Here is a 13,166-nt window from a genome sequence, read left to right as displayed (position 1 = left end):
ATAAATAAATTAAAAAAAAAAAAGAAGGGGGGAAAAAAACAAAACAAAACAAAACAAAAAAACCAGCAGCAGGGCTGCATATAGCAGGTTTACAGCCGCCTTTAAATTATCAGAATGCTATAAGCATATGTCCAAGGACAAGCGCAAAGTCCTGCACTTAGGATGGAACAATCCCATGCACCAGTACAGGCTGGGGGTGACTGGCTAAGCAGCAGCGCTGCAGAAAAGGACCTGGAGGTTACAGTGGACAATATGCTGAATATGAGCCAACAGTGCGCCCTTGTTCCTAACAAGGCCAACAGCATACTGGGCTGTATTAGTAGGAGCGTTGCCAGTAGATCGAGAGAAGTAATTATATCGCTGTACTCTGCACTAGTGAAGCCACAGCTGAAGTAGTGTGTGCAGTTTTAGGCCCCCCACTATATAAAGAATGTGGACAAGCTGGAGAGTCTAAAGAGGAGAGCAATGAAAATGGCTCGAGGGTTGGGGCACACAACTTATGAGGAGAGGCTGAGGGAACTGAGCTTATTTAGTTTGGAGAAGAGAAAACAGAGGGGATTTGATAGCAGCCTTCAACTACCTGAAGGGTGGTTCCAAAGAGGATGGAACTTGACTGCACTCAGTGGTGGCAAAAGACAGAACAAGGAGCAATGGTCCCAAGTTGCAGCAACAGAGGTTTAGGTTGGATATTAGGAAAAAAGACTCTCCACTAGATGGGTGGTGAAGCACTGGAACAAGTTACCTAGAGAGGTGGTGGAATCTCCATCCTCGGAGGTTTTTAAGGCCTGGCTGGAATGACCTAATTGGGGATGGTTCTGCTTTGAGCAGGAAATTGGACTAGGTGACTTCCTGAGGTCCCTTCCAACCCTAATTTTCTATAATTCTGTGAGAGATTTCAAGACAGAAAAAGTCTCTTTGTTGACCATGGAAACTCTATTATCCAGTGATCTTCCAATTAGCATATGACATGACCATAAAACATCAGCAGTTTGGAAGAAAATAAGTTACTTAACAGTATATACCCTCTATCTTCTCCTGCCACGGGCATAACCACAGATACCATACATGACACCACATTCCACACACAAAATAAAACTTCTTAGGATTCCCAGCTTTTCACCACTCCTCTATGTAACTACACCCTCTCAGTGCATCACCATACTGTACAAAGCACATTCACAACTAATCTGGTGAGAAAGTCTGGTAAAGAAATACTTGAAACAGAACAGAGTTAAGGATACATGGTCTGTACTATCTGCTTGCTTTGGTAATGGTAAGATATTTAGAGCCAACTGAAGATTTTCAACCACAAACAAGAACCCATAAAAATGATTTTTCACAGAAAAATGTTAGTGATATCTTTAATGGGAAATTTCTAAGTGAAATAATCATACAAATAGTTTCAAAGTTTTCTGCTGTATCAAAAAAAAGAGGGTAGGAGAATTTCTTAAATTCAGTCAGTTCTACTACCAGTAGAAGTACAAGATACGTACCATTATATAGTCCACTTTTCAAAGCTGTATGGATTTGTGTCAAATAAGCTGTACATAGATTATATTGTGAAGCAATTTAGGGGGCTATGTGGATTAATAAAACTATGGCTGCTTCTTACCTGCTAACTGTAGTGCTATATCTCGATATAATTCCCTGCTGATACTGTGAAATTCATCTTCATGCCAGACCTTTCCATCAGGAGTACGAATCTTTGTCTCGGCAGGATTAAAACCTAAAGTATAAAGAACAACAAGTTGTCTAGATTTCACAGAATTCTTCAAAAACTTTAAAAAATAGCTTCCATAAACCCCTATGGAAAAAGATATCTCCATTACATCTCTAATGTAATTAAAGGTAAATTATATTAGGAAAAATAATATACTGCTAACAACTCCCACTCAGTAATCTAGTGCTTCTCAGCCCAGGTGCTGTGAGAGCCTTTTAGGGCTGCCATGCAATATTAGAACTGATGGGTGTGCAAACACCCACACCTGAGTCCCAAGAAAAAACAGATTTCAAAAAGGAATCCAGAGGGTCAAAAACAATTCTGATATACTGTGGTCTTTCTGAGTTCTCTGCAATAGAACTGCTCCTATTTTTTCCTGTAGTCAAAAAACAATTGAAAAAGTTAAGAGCTGGCATTTCCTGAGGGGTACTTTGAGTCTAAAAACATTGAGAACCACTGCACTATATAAAGCAGAATATTATAAATGGTGCAGATAAGAGACAATTTTCCCAGCCTCTTTTTTATGGGAAAATCATTGCTCTCTCACACTTCAAATTCAGAGTACACAGTAGTAATAATTTTAAGACTTCAAAAAAACTATATGAAGACATTAATGTTTCAAAAAAGAGCTATACTACATGCCAAAAATGTGCTTCTAAGGAGTGTTTTCTAATATATTTATTCATTCTTTGGTAATCTAGAAGGGGCAGGAAGAATTGCAAAAGAATGTATCATATTTATTCAAATCCAAGATGTGCCCACCCCCCCACCCCCAAATCAGCATGGAAGGAGCTTCATCTTGGATTTGAGTACTGGCCTGGGGCAATAGGTACCTCAGCTCAGGTGTTGCACCTGGGCTTAAGGCGGAAGCCAGAGCTGAAATGACATCTGCCCCAGGCCAGAATGGTTTATTTGGCAGGGAAGGGGGCATGTGGACATGGGAAGGACAGGAGGTGACCTGCAGCCAGCCCCACTATCCTTGCCCTCCATGCCTTTGTCCATCCCCTGCCTCCCCCACCCCTTGCTCCCCTCTACCTGCACCCACCCTCCCTTATTTTCTGCTCAGGCTCCAGTCTCTCCAACTGCCATCCAGCCTGGTCAGGAGATGCTGCTGTCTCTCCCTGACCTGGTGGGCTGGGGCCAGGTTGGACCACTGTTGCTGCTGACTGCCCCAGAGCCAGACCAGAGCTGCAGTAAAAGGTAACGGGATAGAGGGCGAACAGTGAGCAGAGAACAGGGAGGGGAAGAGGAAGGGTGCAGGAGAGATGGAAGGCACTGGAGCAAGGGGCATTGAAGCAAGGGGCATGGTCTGGCCTCTCACCCTCTGCTGCTGCTTTCTCTGCCACAGCAGTGGGGTGGAAGAATTTAAGACAACCTTCTACTAATTACATTCTACACATGGAAACTTGTAACATTATAGAAAAATTAGTGAATCTTATCTAAGGGTCATCTTAACCTGAAAGTCATCTTGAGTTCAGGGAAATACAGTAGATTTTCTGTAGGATTTTACTATTAGATGACAATTCCTGATTTGTGATCATATTTAAAATATTCCTGTCCTCTCCTGCAGTTCCCAAATAAGTGAACATCATGAGTTAGGCTGCTCTACAAAGCAAACTCTCTTCTCTCTTTGCATATAAATCAAAGCAAGATTGAAGGTTGACATACCTTTGTATGCTGGAGCAGGAGGTGCAACTGCTACTTTTCTGACTTTCGGAGTCACTGCACTCTCCACGTTTGTTACTACCACTGGTTGCTCCGCATAACCCTGAAGCTGTCCTCTGCTGCTTAATTCTTCAGAATGCTCCCACTGTTTTCTAATCCGCTCCTTCAACTTCTCCAATTTATTATCATGCTGTCTCCGCTTTAAGATTTCTAGTCTGTGGGCACTGGAAGTACTAGTGGAGGAAGGGGAAGATTCTGACAGCCGTACCCCTTTTAGTTCAGGATCCTGGGCTGTGGTACTCAGAGTTTTAGTGCCGCTCTCATCTCCTCTGGATCCATTAGTTTCCTCCTCTGATCTTGTAGGTGTTACAGCTTTAAAAAGAACCTCATTGCTCTGCAAGGCATCAATTGCTGGACGGTCATTCAAATACCTGACAACTGTCTCATCTGCAGCAGAAGAATGCGGGCTTTCAAAATCTCTGATGTGTGGGTCCCGTTCATCTCTGTTATATATCACGTGGTTTGTTCCTTCAATCTTTCCCTCTGCTTCACTACCTTCCAAGCTAGATAGCAAATGCTTGGCCTCCAGCTGGCTAGAACTGTGATAAGATGGGGAACCATATGTTTCCCTAATGTTGAAAAAAAAAATAAGTACAAGAACAGTAAAAACTACTCAAAGTGGGTTTCAAGCAACTTCGCAGTTATTACCATTTAACATTAAATACACAGTGGGCATATTTATATGTACAACTAGCGTGCCAGGGTTCATTGCTCCCAGGCATGCTGTTTGCACATGCAACTGGGACAGCAACATGTGGAGCCAAGGCAGTGCAGCCCCAGCTGTCAGGGACCCTCCCTGCACTGGAGCACCTTTGTGTCCCAGCCAGCTCTGTCAGCATCTACACATGCATTGCGGCAGAGTAAATAACTCTGCCATACGATAGTACGCATGTCTGGAAGTACTATCCTATGTCAGAGTAAATTAGTTTACTGTGTTTTAATAGCACCACATGTGTAGACAGTAATGTTTTACCACGAAGTTAATTAGGCAACTCCACAATAAACATCTTGTGTAGACGCAGCCAGTATGTTTTAATGAAAAGGTATTTTTATTGTGCATAAAAGCTACAAAAAACCCTTGCATTTAAAATGTAAAATTTGTCGCTACTGAACACTAGGGCTGTGCAAAATGGGCCCTGTTCAATTCGGATTCGGCCAGAAACAGGGACAGTGGTTCGATCTGTTGATTCAGGTCACTGTCCCCGATTCAATTCACCTGAATCCAAATCTGATGACTGAACACTGACATGGCGAATCAGCAATTTGGACACAGGTAGAGCTTTAAAAGTTTTTTCTACATACCTTGAGGTAGCAGCACTGCTCATGATCGCTGCAGTGCTTGGGCACATGGAGCGTCCCCCAGGATGGGGTGGGGGTGGGATCTCCAGCATGCTTGGCAGCGAACCCAGAGGTGGACCGAAAGTACTTCTGGTCCACTCCCGGGTCCCCCCATGTCCTCCCGGCTCAGTGATCTGCTGCAGGGGGACCCCAGGTGCCCCGCCCCAGACCCAGGAGGCACCAGTCACCGAGCCGAGGTGCCGGGGGGGGGTCCCCCCAAGCACTCCCTCATGGACCGGGAAGTGAACTGGAAGTGCTTCTGGTCCACTTCCAGGTCTGTTACCTGGCACACTTGAGAGGCCCCTGCGCTCCTGTGGGACGCTGCATCTGTCCCAGCGCTGCAACATTCAAAGCCCCTGCTACCTAGAGCTATGTAGAAAAAGCATTTAAAGCTGTATCTACATTGGAATCACCGAATCTGTCTGAATCTCTCCAAATCAATTTGGAGGGTTCCGAATCAATTCGGAGAGGTTAAAGGGTCCTTTGATTCTATTTGGATTCAGAGATTCAGTCACTGAATTGGGCCGAACCTCCACTGAATCGGGCCGAACCTCCACTGAATCAAATCAAGGACTGAAGCTTCACACAGCCCTACTGAACACTATGTAAGCCATGGCAACAAACATAATGGTTTCAGCATCTGTCCAAATAAACGAGCCTTCACACTTCACAGACAATAGTGATTTTCAGTGGTTACTGTTTACATACCAAATAGAAATAACTACTGATGCAGCATGGAAAGAATTAAAAATGCAAACTTCATAACAGGTGTTTACTATTGCCTACTAGAGCTAAAGTGGCAAGCGTTTACAAAGATATTCCCATTTCTAAAAGCTCAAATTTTCTCTAAGTTACCTATACAAGTTCTGTACCTTGAAGTTGACTTGGTTTTTGAATCAAGCCAAACCCCTTTAGTAACTTCTATTTAGTTTGAATGTAAAACTTGCCATTTAAAGTTTGCTAAGCATTTTCCACACCAACAAAGCTATGCAAAGAAATGACTGATGTTTTAAACCTGAAAATAGGCAGAGAAAAAAAACCAACGAATATTAACGTCTTTGTGATGGACTTTTGGAGCCATTTAAAAAGGAAAACTTATAATATTAAGCATAATTCCCAATGTAGATCTCTAACACAGAAGTTGTGCACGTGCACACAATCACTTAGTTGATAACCCAGGGGGAAAAAAGGAAAAGACAGCAAGGCTTTTAAGTTGCACCAAAAAAAAGTTGCATCTGTGATATGAACTCTATCAACTGTTGAGAACAAAATGTAAAGGTCCCTTGGAAGTTTGTTAATACAACTCACAAGCTGAGCAAGCTAAACAACTCTGGACTTCTTTCTTCCCAGCAGTGATTCTACATCCTCTTCTTTTCTAAACCCAACAACTGCTAATAGAGTATTAAAAAAGTCTGCAGTATCAACCAAGTAGAAGCAAGGAAATTACAAGAATTTAGATAATTTTGGAAATTTTAATGGACAACGTTTCTTATATAGGTACATCCTCATGAGAACTTGATCATCAACTAGAAAGAGTTCCTCTGTTCCAGTTCTCTTTTCCCTCCTCCTCAAGTAAAATTATTTGAGGTATTAATTGTTTTTACAGTAGACTGATATCAAGAAAAAAGTTATTACAGATGAGGAACTAGAATCCAAAGCAATTCAGTTAACTAGGGTGGTTAATTTGGTGGGAGGATCAAAGATTTAAAGTTTTCTTTCTGTTGATAATTAGCTTATAAATAGTGCTGCAGGCGGGACTGTTAAATTCTCTCTCTTGAAGTCAACATAAGTGCGAGTTCAGTGGGCAGACAAGGTTCTTCGGGTAAATCCAATATCTTTTATTTCACCAACTCAAATAGTTGCAAAAATTCATCTTAGCAAGCTTTCCGGTGGTAACAAAGTTAAGCCAATACTGAGTTTATTTTAAAAATCTGCACAATAACCAATTTTTACAAACCATCCATTATGGTTAGCATATCTAAGGTTGCCACAAGCTGAAGGAAAAAAATTATGGAGAAGTCATGGTAATGTTGCAAGCCTCAAAAATGATGTCAAGCTGTAACCAAACTAACTCTGCAGCAATGAGCTTAGCATGAATTCTCTCTTACTTATCTTTGTTTAGATTTTGAGGCATCTTCTAATAAATTTGGTAACTGGCCTCTTAGCTAAGATTTCCTATTTCTTCTTAACCTCCAATACTGCAAAGCCTGAAAGATGTTCCGTTCCACTTTCCCTTCATCCATCTATGTCATTGCTGACCTTGTACTTACGCCTTCCACACACACATACATATAGTAAGTTAAATGAATCTTTAGCATCCCCTACAGTGTGGCCAGCAATTCCTGGCTCTCTAGCACAATCCTATAAAAGAACAAGTTTATGCAATAGTTTACCATCTTGTTCACTGATCAGTCAGCATGTAAAAGCATCCTGTTAGGATGTAAATAGTCTGTAAGTAAAATGTCAAGGAAGTACAATAAACTTCTCATTATTCATGATACTTAAAAAAGTAATGTGTTTTTTCTATTACATTAATAAAAGGGCTGAACCTCAATGAAACTTGCATCCGTTCATCAAAAGGGGAAAATAACCATATCAAGAAATATACTATCCTTTCTACATCGTCAATATTACATACCTGAAGGCAAATAAAAACTGGAAAATTATCCTTTTAAAGCATCTCTTGTGATAAAAACCATAAGAAACAGCTATTTCTTTCCAAGGACTAGCATTGTATAAATGCCTTTTTAGAATGTTATACCTCCACTGATCACTGACTTGGGAGAGAACAGCCAGGACAAAGACACAAAGCTGATAAAGAGCATCAGGAAGCATAATTTTTGTTATTCATCACCATTCAAGTTAAAGATATAAGAAACCCAGCAAACCACTGGATCCATCTGCCTGTCAACAAGATAAAGTCCCTTTGCAAGCCATCTAAGATTAACACTTACTGAGGCAAAACCAAAAGAGATTTTTGTAAACCTCCGCAATTTGGCAGGAAAAAGAAATTAATCCCAATTCCGAGAAGTTACCAAAAACATTAGCATTTGCTCTGTAACAGCATTTTCTTCTGTAAAAGTCAGTTCTCTCTGGCACTAACCTGTATGAAGCCAACGGTTCACGAAATTCTACACGACTACTTTTTTTCACATTGCTCTCGAGAGTGGTTGCACGAAGAGGACTACGAGAGGCCTTCTCCTTGCGTGACTTATTTTGACTGGAGGATCTGAAGGCTGAAGCAGAAACAAAGGAATTCTTTAGATACTACCATCTGCAAGAAGGGTAAGTTTATAAGGATGAATGGTTTAGAATGCAATTTTCTCTGAGCTCAATTAACCCACCAGGACATAAGTTAAATGATCACCTTTGCTTCTTCAACAGGTGTTTTAAGCTACAGGGAGAAAGTAGTGAACACTCAAAGCAAATCACTGCACTTGTTCTTTATCTCAAATCTGTAAAAGGATATTTTTAAAAACCTTAACTGAGAATGACTGAACCTAAAAAAGTTATGTTGCTCTGGCTCAAAGATGCAATCCAAAATCAGTTTTCTTGTTATTCTGACCTGTCAGCAGATTATCTGAACCACATAAATCAAGCAAGGCGAACACTATTTTTTGTACGACTACATTTTCATAGTTAGCTTAAGCTCTAAGCCAAAGGTCAGCAATGTTTTTGGCCAGAGTGTCACAACACCCCAACCTTGACCGATGCCTTGACTTGGTGTGCCAGAGGCAGACAACAGGGCAGTCCCATCCTTGTTGCTGGCAGCAGGTGCGGAGACAAGACTGCATTGCCCCAGCACCTTCCCTGCCGCACACCCCGAGGCACGTGTGCACCCACTGCCACCGTGGAGCCCAACCAGGGCTCCAAAGCCCAATGCAGTTGTTCGCAGCCTCCCAGCTGCCTGTCACAACCATCCTGGGCTCTGAGCATAGGGTGGGCCATTGGTGCAACCCCAGAATACAAGACATCCCCTTGGTAAGAAGCAGGCCCCCTCAGGCTATCAGCAGTGAGGGGTGGGGCCACCGCCTTAGCCAATCAGGAGCAAGAGGCTGGGCCACCATAAAAATGGCCACCTCCCTCCCCCCTTGGCTGGGAGCCCCGGTCTTCCTGGCTGTGCACTGCCCAAGGTCTAGTCTAGGCACAGCCAATGGAACTGCAAGGGACTGACATGTATTTCCATCAACGAACTGAAAAAGTCAGGTCCTCATTGAGAAATGGACAGGGGACAGAGTTTAAAAACAAGACAGTCTGGTATAAAACAGAATCAATGGCCACCCTATCTGGGCAACTGCTGCCTGCCACAGAGCTCGGTCTGCTTGCAGCAGAACTTGCAGCCTCCCCGCTGCCTGCTGTGAGCAGCTCTAGCTCCATGGCCAGTGGCAGCTGCCCAGGGCCCAGGTTGGCTGTGGTGCACTAAGCAAAATGGCCTTTGATGCCATGCTCCAAGATGTGTGCCAGGAGTTACCAACCCCTGTTCTAAGCAACAGACATTATATGTCCTTCTGCACTTTTCAATGTCTCCAATGCCAAGATCATCCATCTAAAACTCAAATGTTATAAGGAGTTACCCTAGTGGGCCAGTATTCTCGTTTTGTAAACCTACTAAAATAAAGTTATATTGTTGTTAGTGTCAAGAATTATATATAGTCACTCCAACGTAGCCACACACATGTAGTCGTCAACTTGAATGCCACGAGAAGAAGCTAATAGGTTATGCTGAACAATAACTGCCCCACAGCAACTTCCTAGCAAGTTTCAGACGCCACCAGGACATAGGGAGAAGGATGTGTGCATGTGCATACACACAGTGCTATGCTAATGCTATTTAGGTTGGAAGAATGTTTGTTTCCCTGAATTAATTCACAAATAGAGGAATTAGGGGGGTGGAAGAGAAGAGATTACAAAAATAAAACCGATCCTTCCCAGCTCTACATGGTAATACATACCCTTTCTACTTATTTTCCTGCTAGCATTGGCAGAAGACTTCTTGGCATCCATGACAGAATCAAACACAGCAGTACTGGTGGGAACGACTTCCAATTTGTTCTCAATGTGACGCAGCTAGGATTTCAACACATAAAACAATATTCAGTTTCAGTGGTTTGAACAATAAGACTATAGTTTTCTTTCTTGTATTTTCTTTAAAAAAAAAAAAAGAAAAAGAAAAAGCTCTCTCACTTTCAAAACTGGAAAGCTAGATGCAAAAACAACTTTAAACTCCAATAGTACAAAACTGATTGATTTTGTGACTTGAAACTACATTTGATTATATTCTTCTATAGATGGAGAGTGAAACAAGATTTCCCATATAAAAATACATCTCCTAATTCAGGGGCGGCCAACCTGAAGCACTGGTGCCACAAATGACACACATAAAATAGGGCATGAAGCAGAAAGCACACCAGCAAATTGGGCAGGCAGCACAGGGAACGAAGCAGAAAGCAGAGCAGGCAGGGGAAAGGGATTGTAGAGGGACTTCAGAAGAATGCAAAGCTAATTTGTGGCACAGCTGCCAAAAAAGTTAGCCCCCACAAATCTAATCCAGGTCTTCAAATTGAAAGGGAAACAGTTTGGGCATAATCAAACCTAGTTACAGAAAATGTAATGCAGCAGCTTGAGTATTCATTTTAAGTTCCCACAGCAGGACAGCATTTTATTGCTTGGCACTAAACATATGCAACCATGGGCAAAATCTAGGATTTCGAAAGGGGAGGCTGGAGGGGAAATGCAAAGAGTGCACTGCATCATCACATACAATAAAAATAAACTAGAAGCTCTACTAATAAGCTATGGGCTAAGGGCAATATTAGTGAACAAAAACAAATATAACTTTACTGGAATGTGCATTAATTTGTTATATCATACAGTATTTATAAAAAAACACAACAAACTATACTAAACAATATGTTGTTTCATTAGTCCTGTTGTCATGAAATGTGCATCTCTTTCAGCTCCACAAAACAAAATCAAGCCTTCTTGAGCATCTTGACAGTGCATCCAATGCTTCACTGAAAGTTATTTCAAGACCTAAGTTAACCTTCATCTGAGTTAACATTTCCACACCTGAGTTAATGTTTCTAGTTAGAGTTAAAAGCAGTCTGCAGGGCTGTGAAATAGAAGCTACGTTACCAAGAGCAGCTAACAAGCAGAACAAAGGATAAGTTACTTAGTGGAACAATTTAAAAAGGAGAGAGGGTCATTAACACCCATGAAATAGAGAGCTTAGAAGGAATCAGGTAGAATATAGTAAGTCATGAAGTCAAGTAACTCCCTCACTGTTGCCTAAATAGAAGTGTTACTGCCATGCCAGATGGCTGATTGTAAATATCAGGTAAAGCAAGAATCAAAGGGGGTGCAACTGCACTTCCGCTGGATCCATTCCTGCATGCAGCAATGAAATAATATATTGGGCTACTGGCTCAAACCCCTGATATGTGAATCCTTTTAGATAAAAAGGGGACAGACAGTTTCTTCAGAATTACTAGCAGAACTCTGTGCAACTTACACGAGCAGGAATTCAGAAAATGACTTTCAGAAATGACTAGTAACTTCTAGGACCCAACTTCCACTAAAACTGCAGTAGCCATGAATTGAGTTTAAACCAAAAGAAATAATACTTACAGCAGCTTTAGTTTGAGAAAAAGTATCCCATACTGCAGTTTGATCTCAAAAAACAAAAATAAAAGAATAAAAACAGGTTTCCTATTAGTTCAAACAACACAATGAAACAAAGCATTTTAAAACAGTTTTGCATGGCTCATTGCCAATTTCTTTTAAACAAGGTCATCCCAGCCTGTGAAACTCCTGTTCAGATGAATACAGCCTAATGATAACCTCATCCAAAAAGTGAAGAATATCAAAAGATTTTATTATCTGACTTTTATTAAATTTGTTTGTTTAGTATAGTTTTGAGAGTTCCTTATACTACTTGAAGTTAGCTCTTCCATGTATTTTAAAAACGTATATAAAACCAGTTACACACATAAGTTTCTGGGGAGTTTTCTTCTCTTCTCTCTCTCTTTTTTTAAATAAAGAAACTATGAATATAATGTCAAAGAAGATGCCACCTGGACTATAAGACCACCACATGTGGAAATGCATTTCAAGCGTCAATTTATGTGTTTCAGTTTTGCAGGCCAAACATATGCAAAAAATGTTTCCAGAGGCCCAACAGGTATATAAACTTTACTTACTTCAATCCCATAAACTAAACAGACGAGTCAGCTATTTTCACAAATCTAGTAATGTCGCCAATATTACTGAAACAGTATTTACGAATCCCTTTTTCTACAAAAATATTTTAATCAGCACTAAAAAAAAGATCTGCAATTAATTGCCTGTTACCATACTATCCAAAATCCTCAGTCAGGATAAGAGCCACACTATGCTCTAGCAGAAAGAAGTCAATCTAATTTATGATGTAAACAGCTTGGGGGGAAGTGGGAAGGAAATAAGGGAAATAGCAACAAGAATACATTTACTGAGAAATGGTACCTCAACAACACCTTTTCAGAAGCACTGAAAACCTGCAACTACATTTTATTCATTATATATTTATCAAATCTGACAACAATCTGACAATACATTTTTAGAGAACAGTCACAGTCAACTATGAGGCATTCCAATTACCACACTATAGCATATACCTGATTTTGAGAGGCAAGGCATGCTCCTACTACCTGCTACTATTTTTAATTAACCTGTAGTCCTCAAGTTTCTTATACTGCCTAGACCACATTTTAATACAGATTTTGTATAATTTTTAATATAGATCTTTTGCCCTTTGGGGGGAAATAAAGCCTGAAATCAAGAACCCAAATCTATGAAATGCAATTAAAACTATTTGATATTTAAGCACTATCAACAAATGCTCTGCAAATGTGCTCTTCTATAGAAAAGCAAATTAAACACAATATGGTTTTCTCCTTTGATCCCTAGTTGAAAAATTGTATCTACTAATTATATATACAAATTTAACAATACAATATTTCAAATCTTTTTTTCAATAAAATAATGCAACAAAGTAAATCCATACCTCTTGTAGAGTCCCTGTTCTGAGAATGCCTTGGATTTTGTAAAGGCACCTCCTTTGATTTGCTGCTCCACATCCTGTCAATTTACCTACAAACAAAAAAAAAGCATTCAAGTAAAAATTATTCTTTGTAACAAATGAGAGCAAACATACTTCCTCTCCAGATCACAGGCAATATCATGATCATTATGAAATGAAGAATTATTTTAAAATGCCAGTTTGACAACATTTACAACACCAAAATAACAAGAGTGTCACTGAATGACAACAGGTGACAATGAGAGTCATCAAAAAGACAACAGTAAGCCACAAAAATGAATACAGCTTGTAAGTGTTAAAATAAAA

The 13,166-nt window shown here is 40.5% G+C and overlaps 1 protein-coding gene across 1 annotated transcript in view; it reads right to left on the bottom strand.

Moving 5' to 3' along the window:
• Positions 1-13,166, bottom strand: part of CEP350 (centrosomal protein 350) — a 113,744-nt gene that overhangs the window by 84,188 nt on the left and 16,390 nt on the right. The window contains exons 2-7 of the mRNA XM_019530581.1: positions 12,825-12,910; positions 11,411-11,454; positions 9,736-9,850; positions 7,887-8,019; positions 3,389-4,014; positions 1,613-1,726 (exon numbers count right to left, since the gene is read on the bottom strand). Coding sequence (XP_019386126.1) covers positions 1,613-1,726; positions 3,389-4,014; positions 7,887-8,019; positions 9,736-9,850; positions 11,411-11,454; positions 12,825-12,897 — 1,105 coding nt within the window. The 5' untranslated portion in view covers positions 12,898-12,910. The remainder of the gene's footprint in view (positions 1-1,612; positions 1,727-3,388; positions 4,015-7,886; positions 8,020-9,735; positions 9,851-11,410; positions 11,455-12,824; positions 12,911-13,166) is intronic.

Source organism: Crocodylus porosus, unplaced genomic scaffold, assembly GCF_001723895.1.
Source record: "Crocodylus porosus isolate Cpor-Errol unplaced genomic scaffold, CroPor_comp1, whole genome shotgun sequence".
NCBI lineage: Eukaryota > Metazoa > Chordata > Crocodylia > Crocodylidae > Crocodylus > Crocodylus porosus.
Note: the sequence above shows the minus strand (reverse complement) of the source record. Positions and strands in the feature narration are given on the sequence as shown.